Source organism: Heteronotia binoei, chromosome 3 (assembly GCF_032191835.1).
Source record: "Heteronotia binoei isolate CCM8104 ecotype False Entrance Well chromosome 3, APGP_CSIRO_Hbin_v1, whole genome shotgun sequence".
Taxonomy (NCBI): domain Eukaryota; kingdom Metazoa; phylum Chordata; class Lepidosauria; order Squamata; family Gekkonidae; genus Heteronotia; species Heteronotia binoei.
In genome coordinates this window covers 72646541-72660717 of record NC_083225.1, presented here as the reverse complement: position 1 = coordinate 72660717, position 14177 = coordinate 72646541, and the positions used below count along the sequence as shown (strand labels likewise).

Genomic DNA, 14177 nt, shown 5'->3' with positions numbered 1-14177 from the left:
GGCCAAGGGCTGTTTGTTAGCTCAGCAGTGTAGGAAGGAAATGCACTAGACCAGCTTTCTTGCTGCAGTGTAGGAACTGAACTCACCAACCTTAACATATTAGTTATACGGGGGCATTATGATACTGGCTGATTTGTTTTCAATTCCCTTCCTAATAATTCCCAGCATGGTGTTGGCCTTATGGCGTTATGTACAGGTTGACTCTGTACAGACAATCAGAGCGATACTGAGCAGATCCTGCATCCCAATCCCCCACTTCGTTGATTACCCACAATTCTATAACAATGGAATAAAGCTTAAAATATTCCAAGCAGATGAATCATGTTCACAACGGTTCTTCAGATCAGTAGTGGATCTTCAGATTCAGTAGTGGATCTTCAGTAGTGGTTCTTCAGATCAGTAGTGGATCTAGCTATCTCTTTTAGCCAATCTAAGATATGCTATTGAACTGCAAACCATGCACATTTTATTTGCCTTTTGTTTTGTTCTTTATTGTTTTTGTTCTTCTGTGCATCTATGGCATACTTGGAGTGTGGGCAAGTTCTGTAAACCCAGGGCGTTTTTGCACTGACCTTACTCCGGAGCGACGTCCCTCTTCACCGCGCAGCGTCTGCGCGGATTTCGCACTAATTGCTCCGCAGAACCCGGAAGAGCCGCAAAGTCCCGCGGCTTTTGCGTCGCAAATGTAAACTGTAAAAGCCGCGGGACTTTGCGGCTCTCCCGGGTTCTGCGGAGCAATTAGTGCGAAATCCGCGCAGACACTGCGCGGTGAAGAGGGACGTCGCTCCGGAGTAAGGTCAGTGCGAAAACGCCCACAGAGTTTGAAGGTTTTTGCTCTGGGACAAATCAACCTAAAGATACAGTGTCAGGAGTAGGCTGCAGCTCCTGACTTACTACAAGATATCTGGGAGCCATTCAGGAGCTGTAAATTCAAGATGTCTGAATATATATTATTTGTTTATGCAACATATGCAACCTGCCTACTAGCATGATCACTGGGTGTTTTTAAAAAATCTTTTATCATATTTATGGGCATTGTTTTATGTAGATCTTTTGACATACTTTTAGTGGTTCTTACGTACAAACTATTATGATTCTATAATTCTGAAAAGCCCATTCACTGGAGTGTGTCTGTACTGTAATAAATAAAGGGAAAACTTACCAAGAAGAACTGTATAGTTCAGGTGTTGGTCTTATATGGACTTTGTTGAAATTATTTCAGTTTGTTTCTTTTGTAAACCATATATAAAACATAGAGGTTGAAGTTATCAGTCTCTCCATCATTACTGTATTCTGTCCTTAGCCTAAATTTCAGTAGGAAATGATGATTTATCAGAAACAATGTGTGGAGTCAGGAGTACAATCATTCGTGCAGTCCTCACTCCCTGCATTCACATTTTCACTAAATTTCCAATACTTGCATACTTTGCCTGTGGACACATTGTTAGCAAAAACCCCAAGTGTTTCCTCCCACTGAGTTTTTACTTCTCCAGAGTAAAAACCGTTAAGACCAATTTGGAACATTTGTGCAGGACACAAGGGGTCAGAATCTGAGAACAGGAGTACCCAGTTCCCAGGCCTGTTTTAAATCTAATAATGATGATTAAGACACTGAGAATGTTGCCTCTATATCAGCCCTACAAATTGAATTAAATCAAGACACCCTTCAATTTAGGAAGATCCAACATTCTAAAAAACTCTCTGTATGGATATTTGCCTTTTATAGTTGTGAAATATCTTGCTTGAAGCCTTGAGAACAACTTATGATGCGCTGGGTTTGCGGAGAGGGCGGGTGCTTCCTCTGTGCCTGTCTGCCTGCCTCCAGCTCTGATGCTTAAAGCAAGCGCTGGGATCGGAGGGCAGAGGGAGCGATCCTGGCGCTTGCTGTAAGCGTCAGAGCTGGAGCCTGGCAGACAGGCACGGAGGAAGCACGCTGCCCTCTCCGCAGCCGGCGCTCGCGAAGCGCTGGGTTTGCGGTGGGGGCAGCGTGGAGCTATCACAGCGCTTGCTGAAAGAAGCTGGAGCCAGGCAGGCAGGCGCGGGGGAAGCGCCGGGATCAGAGGCGGAGGCAACGGATCGCCCCCCCCCCCCAGGAAGGTACCTTCGCTCCATAAGATGCACACACTTCCCCCCCCCACTTTTTTGGGGAGGAAAAGTGCGTCTTATGGTCCGAAAAATACGGTAACTGATAGGGCATTCAGACTGAGCGTATCAGAGTTCCTGTATTGCTTTTTTAATGATCCACACTAAGATCATTCCATTCATGACTGTAACTGTAATGTTCTCTTAATGCCTTGTTTTCTTTAGGCTTCAAGTGGCAATTACTACTTCATTCCATACATTGTAACACCTTGTGCTGATTATTTTTGTTGTGAAAGTGATGCCCAGCGGAGAGCTTCTGAGTACATGCAACCTAACTGGGATGCCATTTTGGGGCCTCTTTGTGTGCCACTGATGGACAGGTTTATCAGTCTTCTCAAGGACATTCATGTCACATCATGGTAATTTTTCTATTCTCTTGTCTTTTCATGTTTCCATGTTTGTTAAAAAAAAAAAAAGGGCCAAGGATACTTGGCACACAAAAATTTCACCCCATCCAATGCATTCAGCATTTGTTGATTTATTATTTGATTTATTAACATCAGGTTTGTAGTCCTTCTAATTGGCTAGCTGTAGTGGCTTATATTTCTTTCTCAAGGTTATAAGGAAGCAGAATCAGAACTGCCAACCCAGCTTTTTGAAATATAAGAGAGATATAAATAAAACAAATATTAATTTCAAAGCCCACAGTTGTAATAAGATGCGGTGAAACCAGTATCCCTCCTTGTGTGGTGTCTCTTATGTGCCAGTATCTTAAGGATTTGTAATTGTACCCTGCCACAGCCATCTGTACCCTGATAGTCATCAGTGAAAGATTTCACACTTTTTTTTTTGCAGTAATGAATATTATTTATAAAACTCATTACTGGCTGCTTTGTAGATATTCTAGGGGGCAAATTGGTCCTTTCTGGTTAACAAAGCTTACAATGGAAGTGAAGGCCAGATGGCAGCAGGAGCAGGGAACACCAAGTTACATTTTGCTGTAGTTGAGTAAAATTGTGATCATTTTCAAAAGAGCTGAGCACTTATTAATGCACAAGGTTAATTCTGTGACTTATTACTGTACACCACAAACTAGGTATTTCTCTTTATATTATTTCACTTTTAAAATGTTGTTTCTTACTGAGCTCAATTACATAATTCATATTTTGGACCCCTCTTCTGGTCTTATGAACATATGGCAAAAATACCATTTGATCAGTGGCATGTATTGGATGTCTTTCTGCTCTTATTGTACCTTGGTGATTAGGGAGTTGCTGCTTTTATGTAGCCAAGATACAGACAAACAAGTCTCATGATCTTAGCCTGGAGGAGCTTTGTTTTTCTTTTTTTAAAAAATCCAGTCTCAAAAAAATGTTATGAAAAACTTGAAAGTTTATTATGTTATTTTGGTTGGCCTTGATAAGAGGATATGACATGGCTTTTGTTTTTGGATTTGCTGTGAAGCAATGCAGCTGCCTACGCATTTGTCTGCTTTTATGTAGGTACATAGTGGCTTTATACAGTCTTTTGGTAGAGAATGATTGAAACATTAATTATTTTATCTATTTTAGTAAAGTAGTAATCCAAAATAGAATAGAACAAATGGAGGCGCTGCAAGGATTTGCAGGGTATTTCATTTCTTCCTATATCACTTTCCTTACTCTATTTCCTTTTTCTCTTTTCTTGGCAACCCCCATATTGTCTCCCTTTTCCTCGCTTCCTTCTCACCCACCAGCCAACAAACTTTTCATCTGCCTCTAACTTCAGTTATGTTGCTTATTTAAAAACTTCATTTGTGACTTACCTTCGTTCCCAAAGGGGACTCTAAGCGGCTTACATTGTTCTGAGTCTTCCATTTTATCCTAACATTTTTATCCTCATAGAGGATAGCTTTAGTTGATGACCTCTGTCTAATTGTAAGACAAAGACAAAAGCCATACCTCTTTGTTGCTTTTATTGGATTCATCTGCAACCTTCAATATAGAAGATTATATCATCTTGTTGGGATAATTGAAGACAAAAGTAGGTATTGAGATGCACACCAAACTGGTTCAAATCGTTCTTCATGGATTGGATTCAGAGAGCTGCTATCATCAGTGTAGGAGTTTTGAGTTCCACAGGGTGCAGTTAGCTTCCCCATGCTTTTCAGTCTCTATTAAAAGCTATTAGGATAGATCACTCATACCTTTGGGGTTAGTTGTCATCAGGGGTGGAATTCTAGCAGGAGCTCTTTTGCATATCAGGCCACACACTTCTGATGTAGCCAATCCCCCAAGAGCTTACAAAAAAAGAGACTTGTAAGTTTTTGGAGGATTGGCTACATCAGGGGTGTGTAACCTAATATGCAAAGTATCCTGCTAGAATTCCACCCCTGGTTGTCATCAATATGCAGATGATACACAAGTCTATGTATCCTTATACAAGTCTCCTGATCATGCAGTAGAGGTCCTAAATCGTAGCATGGTTGCTGTAGTAAACTGGCTAAGAGAAAATAAACCCTGAAAAGACAGGGAATAATGCTGGTTGAGAAGGTGGAGTTCTTGAAAGACATTGTGCTCCCCACTTTTGATGGACTTGCTGACTCGGTTAAGAACCTTGGAGTTATACTGGACCCAACATTATTATTGGAAAAGCAAGTTAATGCAGCTGCAAAAGAAATATTTCTTCCAACTCAACTTCATCCAGAAGATGACCCTTAAGTCGATATAGCTGTTCTGGCCATCTAGATCTATAACACAGCAACATCAAGACTAGACAACTGTAATGTACTGTACATTGGTCTGTCCTCAGAATTAATTCAGAAACTCCAGTTGATGCAGAATGTCACAGCTTGGTTATTATTGGGAGCTAGATGGAACATACATATTACTCCCATTCTTCAGTCACACCACTGGCTGCACATCAGTTTTTAGGCTCAGTTTAAGTTATTGGCTATCACATACAAAGTCCTTCATGGCCTTGGACCATCATATCAGCAAGACTGCCTCTCCCTCAATGAATCAACATGACAGCTTCACTCACAGTCAGCTTCTGCAGGTGCCAACCTCCAAACAGACAGAATCAACAATTGCCACATATGTGTCTTCTCCATTGTGGCCACCATCTTAAGGACTGGCCTGCTGGAGAAGCTCAGGAAGGCTCCCACTCTCAATGCAAAACTGAATTATTTAAGAGGGCTTTTCTATGCAGGCAATAAAGTTGCATTGTACTAAATGATTCACAAAGTTACCTGGATAAATTATTAGGGACTGTGGTCTATGCTAGTGAGTTTAGCTTACAGAAACTAGGATCTTAGTAATTTTTACATTATTTAATACGTCATGTTAATATCGATGCTTTCCTTCAGTTCTCTTTTTAGATTTCTGATTGGTTATACAAATCTAATCCTATTGTATTGTTCACTGAATATCCCAACCTGTTGATAGTATTGACTCACTCTGCCTCAGTCCAAGTGAAAAAGGTGGACTATATATAACATAATTAAAAAAACAACAACTCAACTCTGAGGGGTAGGTTAGTTTGAGAGGGTGTAACTGCCCAAGATCACCTAATAAGCTTCCATAGCGAAGTAGGGATTTGAACCTGGATTCAAAGTTTTTAGAATGAAACTAGCTACTATACCACACTGGCTTTTGTGGGGTTATTGCTATTGAACAATAGCAAGAAGCCAGGCCTGGGTGAGTCGTCATGAAAGTCAGGTGGTAGCAAGTTGCCCAGAGTTGCTGCTGACCCTGTCACTAATGAGAAGTAGATAAATAGTCATTACTATATTAGAACAAATAGTACATTTAAGTATCATGTCTTCTTGTCTGGCTCTTAAACAGAGTGATTTGAGGGAGCTTGAAGTTATTTTCCCTCCATACATTGGTCGATATGAATCCAATTGTTTCCTATCCAGATACAGAATGGATCCATTTCTCATTATAATTAGCTTTTGTCATGCAGCAGTGGACGCTCCCAGTTCATTCACGGTTTGATGTCCCTATATGTTAATTTCTAGTAATCCTCTCCTCTCTACTTTCAGAAAGGTGTCTGGGCTTACTGTTAACATTGCCAAATCAATACTGTATCCTATAAAACTTTCTCCCCATTCTAGGCAACTCATTTCTCTTACCTATACTTACCACTGGGTGACTACATCTTGGCACTACTTGTGCCTAAATATTCCTTTAAAACTATCTGAATTGTTAAAAGTCAACTACAAATTGGTATTCGCTGAAGTAACTAAATCCTTGAAGCAATGGGAAAACTATCACTCTCTTGGTTAGAGCGTATTCAAGTGGTCAAATCATTTATTTTTCCTAAGTTCTTATATTTATTTTGCACACTACCAATAGACATACCACTTACCTTGATAAAAACCTGGCAATGGGGTCTTACATCATTTATCTGGAAATACAAAAACCCAAGAATCAAATTTACAACCATTTGTTGTTCAAAAGTGGGATTGGTCTTCCCGGATTTAATTTGTTACTATAAAGCCTCAATATTAGCCCATATGGTCAAAATATTATACTATAAACCTACTCCAACCTGGGTTATTATTGAAGAGGCTCACTTCACTCCTTTTAAATATTATGAATTTCTTTGGCTTAAAAAATCCAAGTGCCCCAACTGGCACTTTATAAACCCTTTTCTAAAGGCTCTTTTGACTACCTGGGACCTTGAGCGTGTCTACCTAGCTCCCGGATGCTCTATTATCTCTACTTTCATGGGCCAGAGATGGTTTTTACCTGCTCAACTACCTAACACATATGCAATTTGGAGGGAATCGTCAACAATTTATTTATTTATTCAATGTCGTCTAAAAAACCCAAAAAGCCCCTTTAACAAAAACACAAATAGATAACAAGCTTTCACACCCGGCACCCTGGTTTGAGTACTTTAAAGGACATCATATGACTCTACTACGCATTAAACACTCACCTACATCTTCTGAATCTCTTATTCTCCATCCCCCCAAAACTAAGAAAGGTCTCATTTCGAATATATACAAAATCTTAATAGCAAAATTAGAATTGCTTCTAACTTCTTACACTACACTCTGGCCTAAAGAATGCCACTCAAACATGACACCAGAACAGTGGGACTCGATATGGTCTTCTGAAGCATTACAATCTAACATCATAAACATACCCCAACAAAATTTCAGACTGATGGCCCGATGGTACTACTACACACCGCAACGTCTCTTGTGGCAATAATTCCTCTTACATACATTTTTGGTGGGAATGCCCCCAATCAAACAGTTTTGGAAACTTATTTTAGCCCAGGTTACAAACATCATCCTTCCAGAAAACCCAGATATCATCTTACTTAATAACTGGCTCAATCTCTCCATTTCTTCTTCGAAGAGATCTCTAATAATCAAACTCTTAAGAGCTGCTAAGACTACCATTGTGCATAATTGGAAAAGCTCCTCATATATGTATCTTGACCTTTGGTGGGATAAGATATGGACCATATTGTGATCGACAAAATCTTGTCAGGCTTAAACCAAATAGATCCTTACCAGGCATACTCCAATTACAATTTAAGTAGATCCTTACCAGGCATACTCCAATTACAGTTTGGTACCCGGTTTTAAGAAACTTGACCACGACCCCACATATATTAACTCCATTAATAAACACAAGGTCTATAAGGACATTTTGTTACTCTGACTTATTATTAGTATTTTCAGTATCTTTGAGGTTTTATTGCTTGACACCTCAAGAGGTTCCCTATAATATTGTTCTTGTTTTGTTTTGGTGTTAAGGGGGGAGGGTTAATTTGATTAACTGGGAGGAGAGGGGGTTATTTTATTTCTTTTATTTAAATATTGGGGTTTGTGTTTTGTTTAATGATTATATAACAGCTAAAATTCTAGACTTTCTTTTCTGTACTTTCGACTCTGCAGCATGAAGTGTATTTTTATGTTAATATTTACATACATTGTATATGGAAGTTGACATTTTTCAATAAAATCTGTTATAAAATTTAAAAAAAATTCCAGAAGAAAAAAAAAGCCAGTTATATTAGCTGTGACCAATTAATTTCATTGGTTTCCCTGGGACTTGCTCATGGCTTACTTTAGTTGAATCATTTACATTTTTTTCCGGTTGGGAACTTGTAATAGTATTTGCATTAATTTAAAAGAAACAAAATAGCAAACTATCTTCTCTGCCTTTTATTGTTACAGAAGCATATCTTACTTAGATAAAACAAGTTTTATATTAGTGATTAATTAATGTGTTACATCCTGCTTGTTTGCCTACATATTGTGTCAGATTTTTTAAAAAATGTCGCTGATTTTAAAGATAAGCCAAAGTAAAAAACAAAGATAAATAAACATGACCTTGAAAATGTTAGTTTGAATATTAATGCACTGTAACATTGGTCTGTGCTGTTGTTTGCATGTATTAATTAAATCTGTTTATTTAGAAAATTTATATACCTACTTTAGACACCTACTTGACAGTACAGTAAACACTTAAAATAACAGTAAATTGTCAAGCAAGCCTAGGAATATTAAAACAGAACACAACTTTCAGCAGCATAAAATTCATTAATAAAACAGTCCTCACACTAGGAGACCAAAAAAAGGCTAAGCCTAGGTAAAAAGAAATGTTTTGGCTTGGTGCCTAAAGGACATTATGGTAGGCAGCAGATGAACTCAAGGGAGAGGCCATTCCATGAAGTCCCATAACTGAAAAAGCCCTGTCTCCAGTTGCCACCTATCTCACCACTGTGGTAGATGGGACAGAGAGAAGGTCTGGGAAGAGGATCATGACTGTCAGGTTAGACAATATGGAAGAAGGTGGGTTCATTTAACTGTGTACACAGTAAGAACATTCCATTTATGTTAGACTCCAGTTGTTCTGTTAAGATAATTGCTTTTGATGAGGGATAATTTGGATAGCAATTCCTGTTTATATACGGTACTTTCAGTGCAATTCTAAGCAATTATACTCAGAATAAGTCCCACTGAGTTTAATGGGAGTTTGTTCTCCAATGTTTAGGACTGCAGCCTTAGAGATCCATATTTAATAATTCTATAATTCTGCAAAGAGTACTTTTTCAGTGAATATAATCTGCACATAATTAGGTAATGCTTTATAACCCCAAATAATCTTCAGAAAGGTTTGTGATCCTAGTATATACATATGTCCCACTTCGCCCCATGTAGTTTACAGTCATGATTTCCTCCAGATTATACCGCCTAGAACCAGTTTCATTTTTTTCAGACAACAAAAGCTCAGGTGAAAAGTATTCCAAAGTCAAGTAAATAGGCCAGGATTCAAAGACCCACATGATATGTTTCCGGTGACAGAATGGGTTTTGTGTTTCTCAAAGAAAAAGAAGATGACGACGTTGGATTTATATTCTGCCCTCCACTCAGAGTACTTCACTAGTTCCTTTATATTCCTCCCCAATGACAGATACCCTGTGAGGTAGGTGGGGCTGAGAGAGCTCTCCCAGAAGTTGCCCTTTCAAGGACAAGCTCTGTGATAGCTGTGACTGCCCCAAGGCAGTCACAGCTGCAAGTGGAGGAGTGGGGAGTCAAACCTACTTCTCCTAGATAAGAGTCCAAGCACTTAACCACTACACCAAACTGGCTCTCAAAGAACAGCCTCCTATGCTACCACATGGCAAACTACTTTTCAAACTGAGGAAAGTTTCAAAAAGCAGTTTTTGGTAGGACATGAGGGCCTGCCAGTTAAAGAAAAATGAGTCATCTGATTGGACACCTATGGATGCTGGAATAGTGCTTTTGATTCCAGCTATTGAGTTAGGTGGTTCACATATATTCATGCTTCTTTCCCCATACTTTTTGCTTTCAGTGTATAACTAGTAATTTGAGTACCTCTAATGATTTTCTCACTCTACTATCATTAGCACGTATTACAAGGAAACACTGCTGAATGATATTAGAAAAGCTAGAGAGAAGTATCAAGGAGAAGAACTGGCAAAGGAGCTGGCCAGGATTAAGCTTCGTATGGATAATACTGAAGTCCTGACTTCTGACATAGTCATAAACTTGCTTCTGTCCTACCGAGATATCCAGGTATGTTATTTTACCAGAAATGAATGAATGAATTTATAACAGTCATAGACCAGCAAACAATTCATAAAAGTCCAATTCATAACCAATAAAAGGTGATATAAATATACAATAATTATTATACAATACTAAAATATACCACCTAAAATATACATAAAATACGAATACAGACTTTAAGACACTGACAATGAAGATGTAAAATTAGTGTTAAAACCAAGGATAAACTTAAAAACCCTGTCTAGACCTCTTTGTTTCTTCCCTTAATAAATAAATTGTTTATTCACTGCCTAAACCAGCATTTAAAGCAATAAAATCATACAAAATTAAAACTGATTGACCATAAATCATAAATAAAAGGCATAAAATACTGTTATAAAACTACAAATATAACAAAACATGGCAGTTACAGCAAACAGATTGGCAAAGGTGTTTAGCCATTTCCTGACTGAACTATTAGGGTTTTCTTTATTCTTGTGGCAAGGCAGCCAAATTTTGCTAATTTATATGTCACCTCAGGGTTCTTATCGCTAAGAAGATTCTTAAGGAATTGCAATTTTTGGCTATTGGCAGAAGGTATGGCTGTGGAAAATGGAAGTAATGATTTTACCAGAAATAATGGGTTTATTGGTCTTCAATCTTTTATTGATGGTGGTTTGCTGCAAAATTCTTGTTCTCTTTTCTAGGATATTTTTAACTTTCATTACAAACTGAGCAATGATCCATGTTATTATTTTTGCTACTTGACTTTCCTCTAAATTCTCTTTAATATATTGCTTTTATTTAGTGGAAAGCTGACTAGATAGCTGTTGAACAAATTGAAGCTGTTGAACAAATTGAAGTGTTCTTACATATTACCTTTAAGGACACTTTGTCATTTCACTGCAAGCTTCTCTTTAGCTGAGAATATAAATGTCTTAAGAGAAATGTCAGCTATTTAGTAGAATGACATGTTATCACTAGCAAGGACAAGTTGCATTCAGGACTTCATTTGTTCATAAATCCCGGTCTCAATAGAGCTAGATTTTATTCCTTGTAGGTTGAAACCAACTTGCTTACCAATTCTGCCATTTGATGAAGTGGCTGTCAAGGAAAAGAGTTTAGCTTCTCTAAAGATTTGTTGGTGATAGTCATATGTTGTAAAAGAAGAGAGGGGAAAAACTATTTGATGATGGATTTTGTTGACTAATACTTTTTCATTGTTTTTTCCAACTGATGCTAGGACTATGATGCTATGGTAAAGCTGGTGGAAACACTGGAAATGCTGCCAACCTGTGAATTGGCTGATCAGCACAATATTAAATTTCATTACGCATTTGCATTGAATCGGTAAGATGAAATTTTGTGTATCATAAATTGAGATATGTAGTTACTCATTCAGTATAAAAGCATCTTTGACTTTAAAAACAAATAGCCATGGATTAAATTACATATAGGATACAAGAGATTATGAAAAGTTTCTAAGCTATGGCTGTGTTTTGTTCAAGCAGATAACGTTTCAACTACCCATTCATAGATCTCCTAAACTCTCTTTGTTCCACGTTTTTAAAAAGATCCCCTACAGCAGTGCTTGATTGGATTCTGTTTAGTACGCAGTTCACTTTCTTTTGCTTAATGAAACAGAAGGACAATTTTGTAAACATGTTCCCATTTAACTATGATGGCATTATTTTTAAAAAAGGTGTTGCATGTTCCTCTGATCTTCTAACAACAAAGATCATAAGAGCTGAGCATGCTGTTTATATTTCTGCTTGGGAAAACCTAATTTAGTTGGAAGATGGGTTCAGAGCTTTGGATTCTCCTTAAATCTTCTGTTGCTGTCTCCATTTTTGCTATTTGTTTCCCTTGTTATGCTCACTGTGTATAAACAGAGTAGCAGTCTAATAATTATTAGTCTTAAAGTGATAAATAATAACAAAATAGAAAGTGCCTAATGAATGCATAATGATGATTAATATTTAAGGCAGTTATATCAAATAAATTGATTTGCACTGTACACACGGTCCATCAAGGTCAGTACTGTTCACTCAGACTGGCAGCAGGTCTCTACAGAGGACTTTCACATCACCTATTATCTGGTGCTTGGAATTGAACTTGGGACCTTCTGCATGCAAAGAGAACTGTCATTTTACAAATAACTTGTAAGATCTGTGAGCTACCTAAGTTTATGAATGTTTTAACTATTAGCACAGCATGAATTGTACAGGAACAAATTATAACAATCCTCCTGTGTAATTTCAGTTCAGTTCAGACCTTTATTGGCATCAACTCCTGTGTAATTCCGAAGAGACTTCTAGAGCTATAATTTTGATTAGGTCTAATATAATTTGACATTTTCTTTGAGTTCTGTTAAATGTGTTTGGATAATCATTGTTATAGAAAGATATTCTGAGGATGAACAACAGCTTTTACTACAACAGCTTTCACCAAAAGATAATCTACAGTTGCAGTAGATTTCTCATTCAGTTAACAATTCCTTCATTGACTTGTTAAAACTTACCTTCAATATGTATCCCTTGAGTAACTGAAATTGATTGTTTTGTTCTTGAAAATACTATTAAAATAGATATGTACAAGGATTAGGTTATGTGAAAGTCTTTATGGGTTATTTCAGTTAAAACCATGGAAATTCTTTAAAAATCAAACAATTAATAGCAATATGTGATCGCTCCTGAGATAGCTTTATGCCAGAATGGAATTCACACAAATAATATGAGGGTAGTGATCATAGCTACACACACACACACACGGCATTTTCCACACAGAGATAAGCTTGTATGCCTGGAAATCATGGTGACTTCAAGCTTGGACATTTTCCGAGGGACGACTTGATACGCTTGGCTCTGCATCCCAGCCCTCGCGTTCTTTTGGAGGTCTCCCTTCCAAGTACTTGCCAGGGTCAGCTCTTCTTAGCTTGTGAGATCTGCCCTCTCCCAAATCCACCCCCAAAGTCTCCAGATATTTTCCAACACAAACCTGGCAACCCTATCCTGAATTAAGAACCTAAAAGGTTAAATGAATCCAAACTAAAGGGCCCAGTATTGCTCAATATAAGACATATTCTGTATACAAAAATACATGTATTTGTAACAAAATAATTTAAAAACAGTTATAGGCCCAAATAGAGTCTCAATTCAGGTTAAAACAATCCAAATATAGTCTCAGTTCAGGTTAAAATCATACAGAAATCGCAAACAAAGACTTTATCTGACCCTGGCCAAATGCATTTCGGCTTTATGGCCTTTTTCAGTTGTCAAGAATAGATATTATACATTAGCTCCAGGCAATGCAATAATATTACAATAATATTAATACAGGTCCAAGTTGAAATTATGTTCTAATTAATGTCAGTAACCCAAGGCAGAGATGTACTTAAGAGGCTTTATTTGAAATCACCTTCTGCCCTAGTCAGGTTCATATCTTGAGTGATAATTATGTAGCTTCGTATTCTAGTCCAAGGAAAATAAATTCTAAGAGGAGCCAAAGTAACACAGTAGTGTATAGTAGTGTATAGTACCATTTTCAGCCTTTCACCTGAAACCACCATAGGGCTTTGACAAATATTGGCAACAGGTGTATTGTTATAGCATTGTAGCGCTATAATAAATTGTCTCTTTAATTCTCTGAATTCCTAGCTATAATTAAAATAAAATGTCTTTCATGTTATATCTGGACAACATAGAGGTTTGAGATTTACCTTTAAAAATGGAAGTAGGAATTCAGGAAATCTGACAATTTTTTTAAAAAAATATTATATGTCAGGTTTTTTATAGTCCTCTGGTGGGTGAGAGGAAAAATGGATGGCATAAGGGGCTGGAGCAGGGTCCAGGATCTTCCTGGACTTTCTACCTGACTGCCACCCCAGTTTTGCTACTGTACCACTCAACCTGTGGTTGAGTGTCTGCCCCCGTCCCAAATGAGGAACACGCTTGGAAGTTCTGTGAGTGGAAGAACTAAAATATGTTTATTAATAAACAGGCAGAGTGCTGGATAGGGAAGGTAAAAGTCCTCAGAAGCCTAGCAACTCTCCGAGGGTCACAGACTTTGTCCAGAG

The 14177-nt window shown here is 37.8% G+C and overlaps 1 protein-coding gene across 3 annotated transcripts in view; it reads left to right on the top strand.

Annotated features, from left to right (window-relative positions):
- Positions 1-14177, top strand: part of MAP3K15 (mitogen-activated protein kinase kinase kinase 15) — a 102086-nt gene that overhangs the window by 30704 nt on the left and 57205 nt on the right. For all 3 annotated transcript variants that reach the window (XM_060234040.1, XM_060234041.1, XM_060234042.1), the window contains exons 4-6: positions 2308-2501; positions 9961-10129; positions 11346-11452. In XM_060234040.1, the coding sequence (XP_060090023.1) occupies positions 2308-2501; positions 9961-10129; positions 11346-11452 (470 nt within the window). The remainder of the gene's footprint in view (positions 1-2307; positions 2502-9960; positions 10130-11345; positions 11453-14177) is intronic.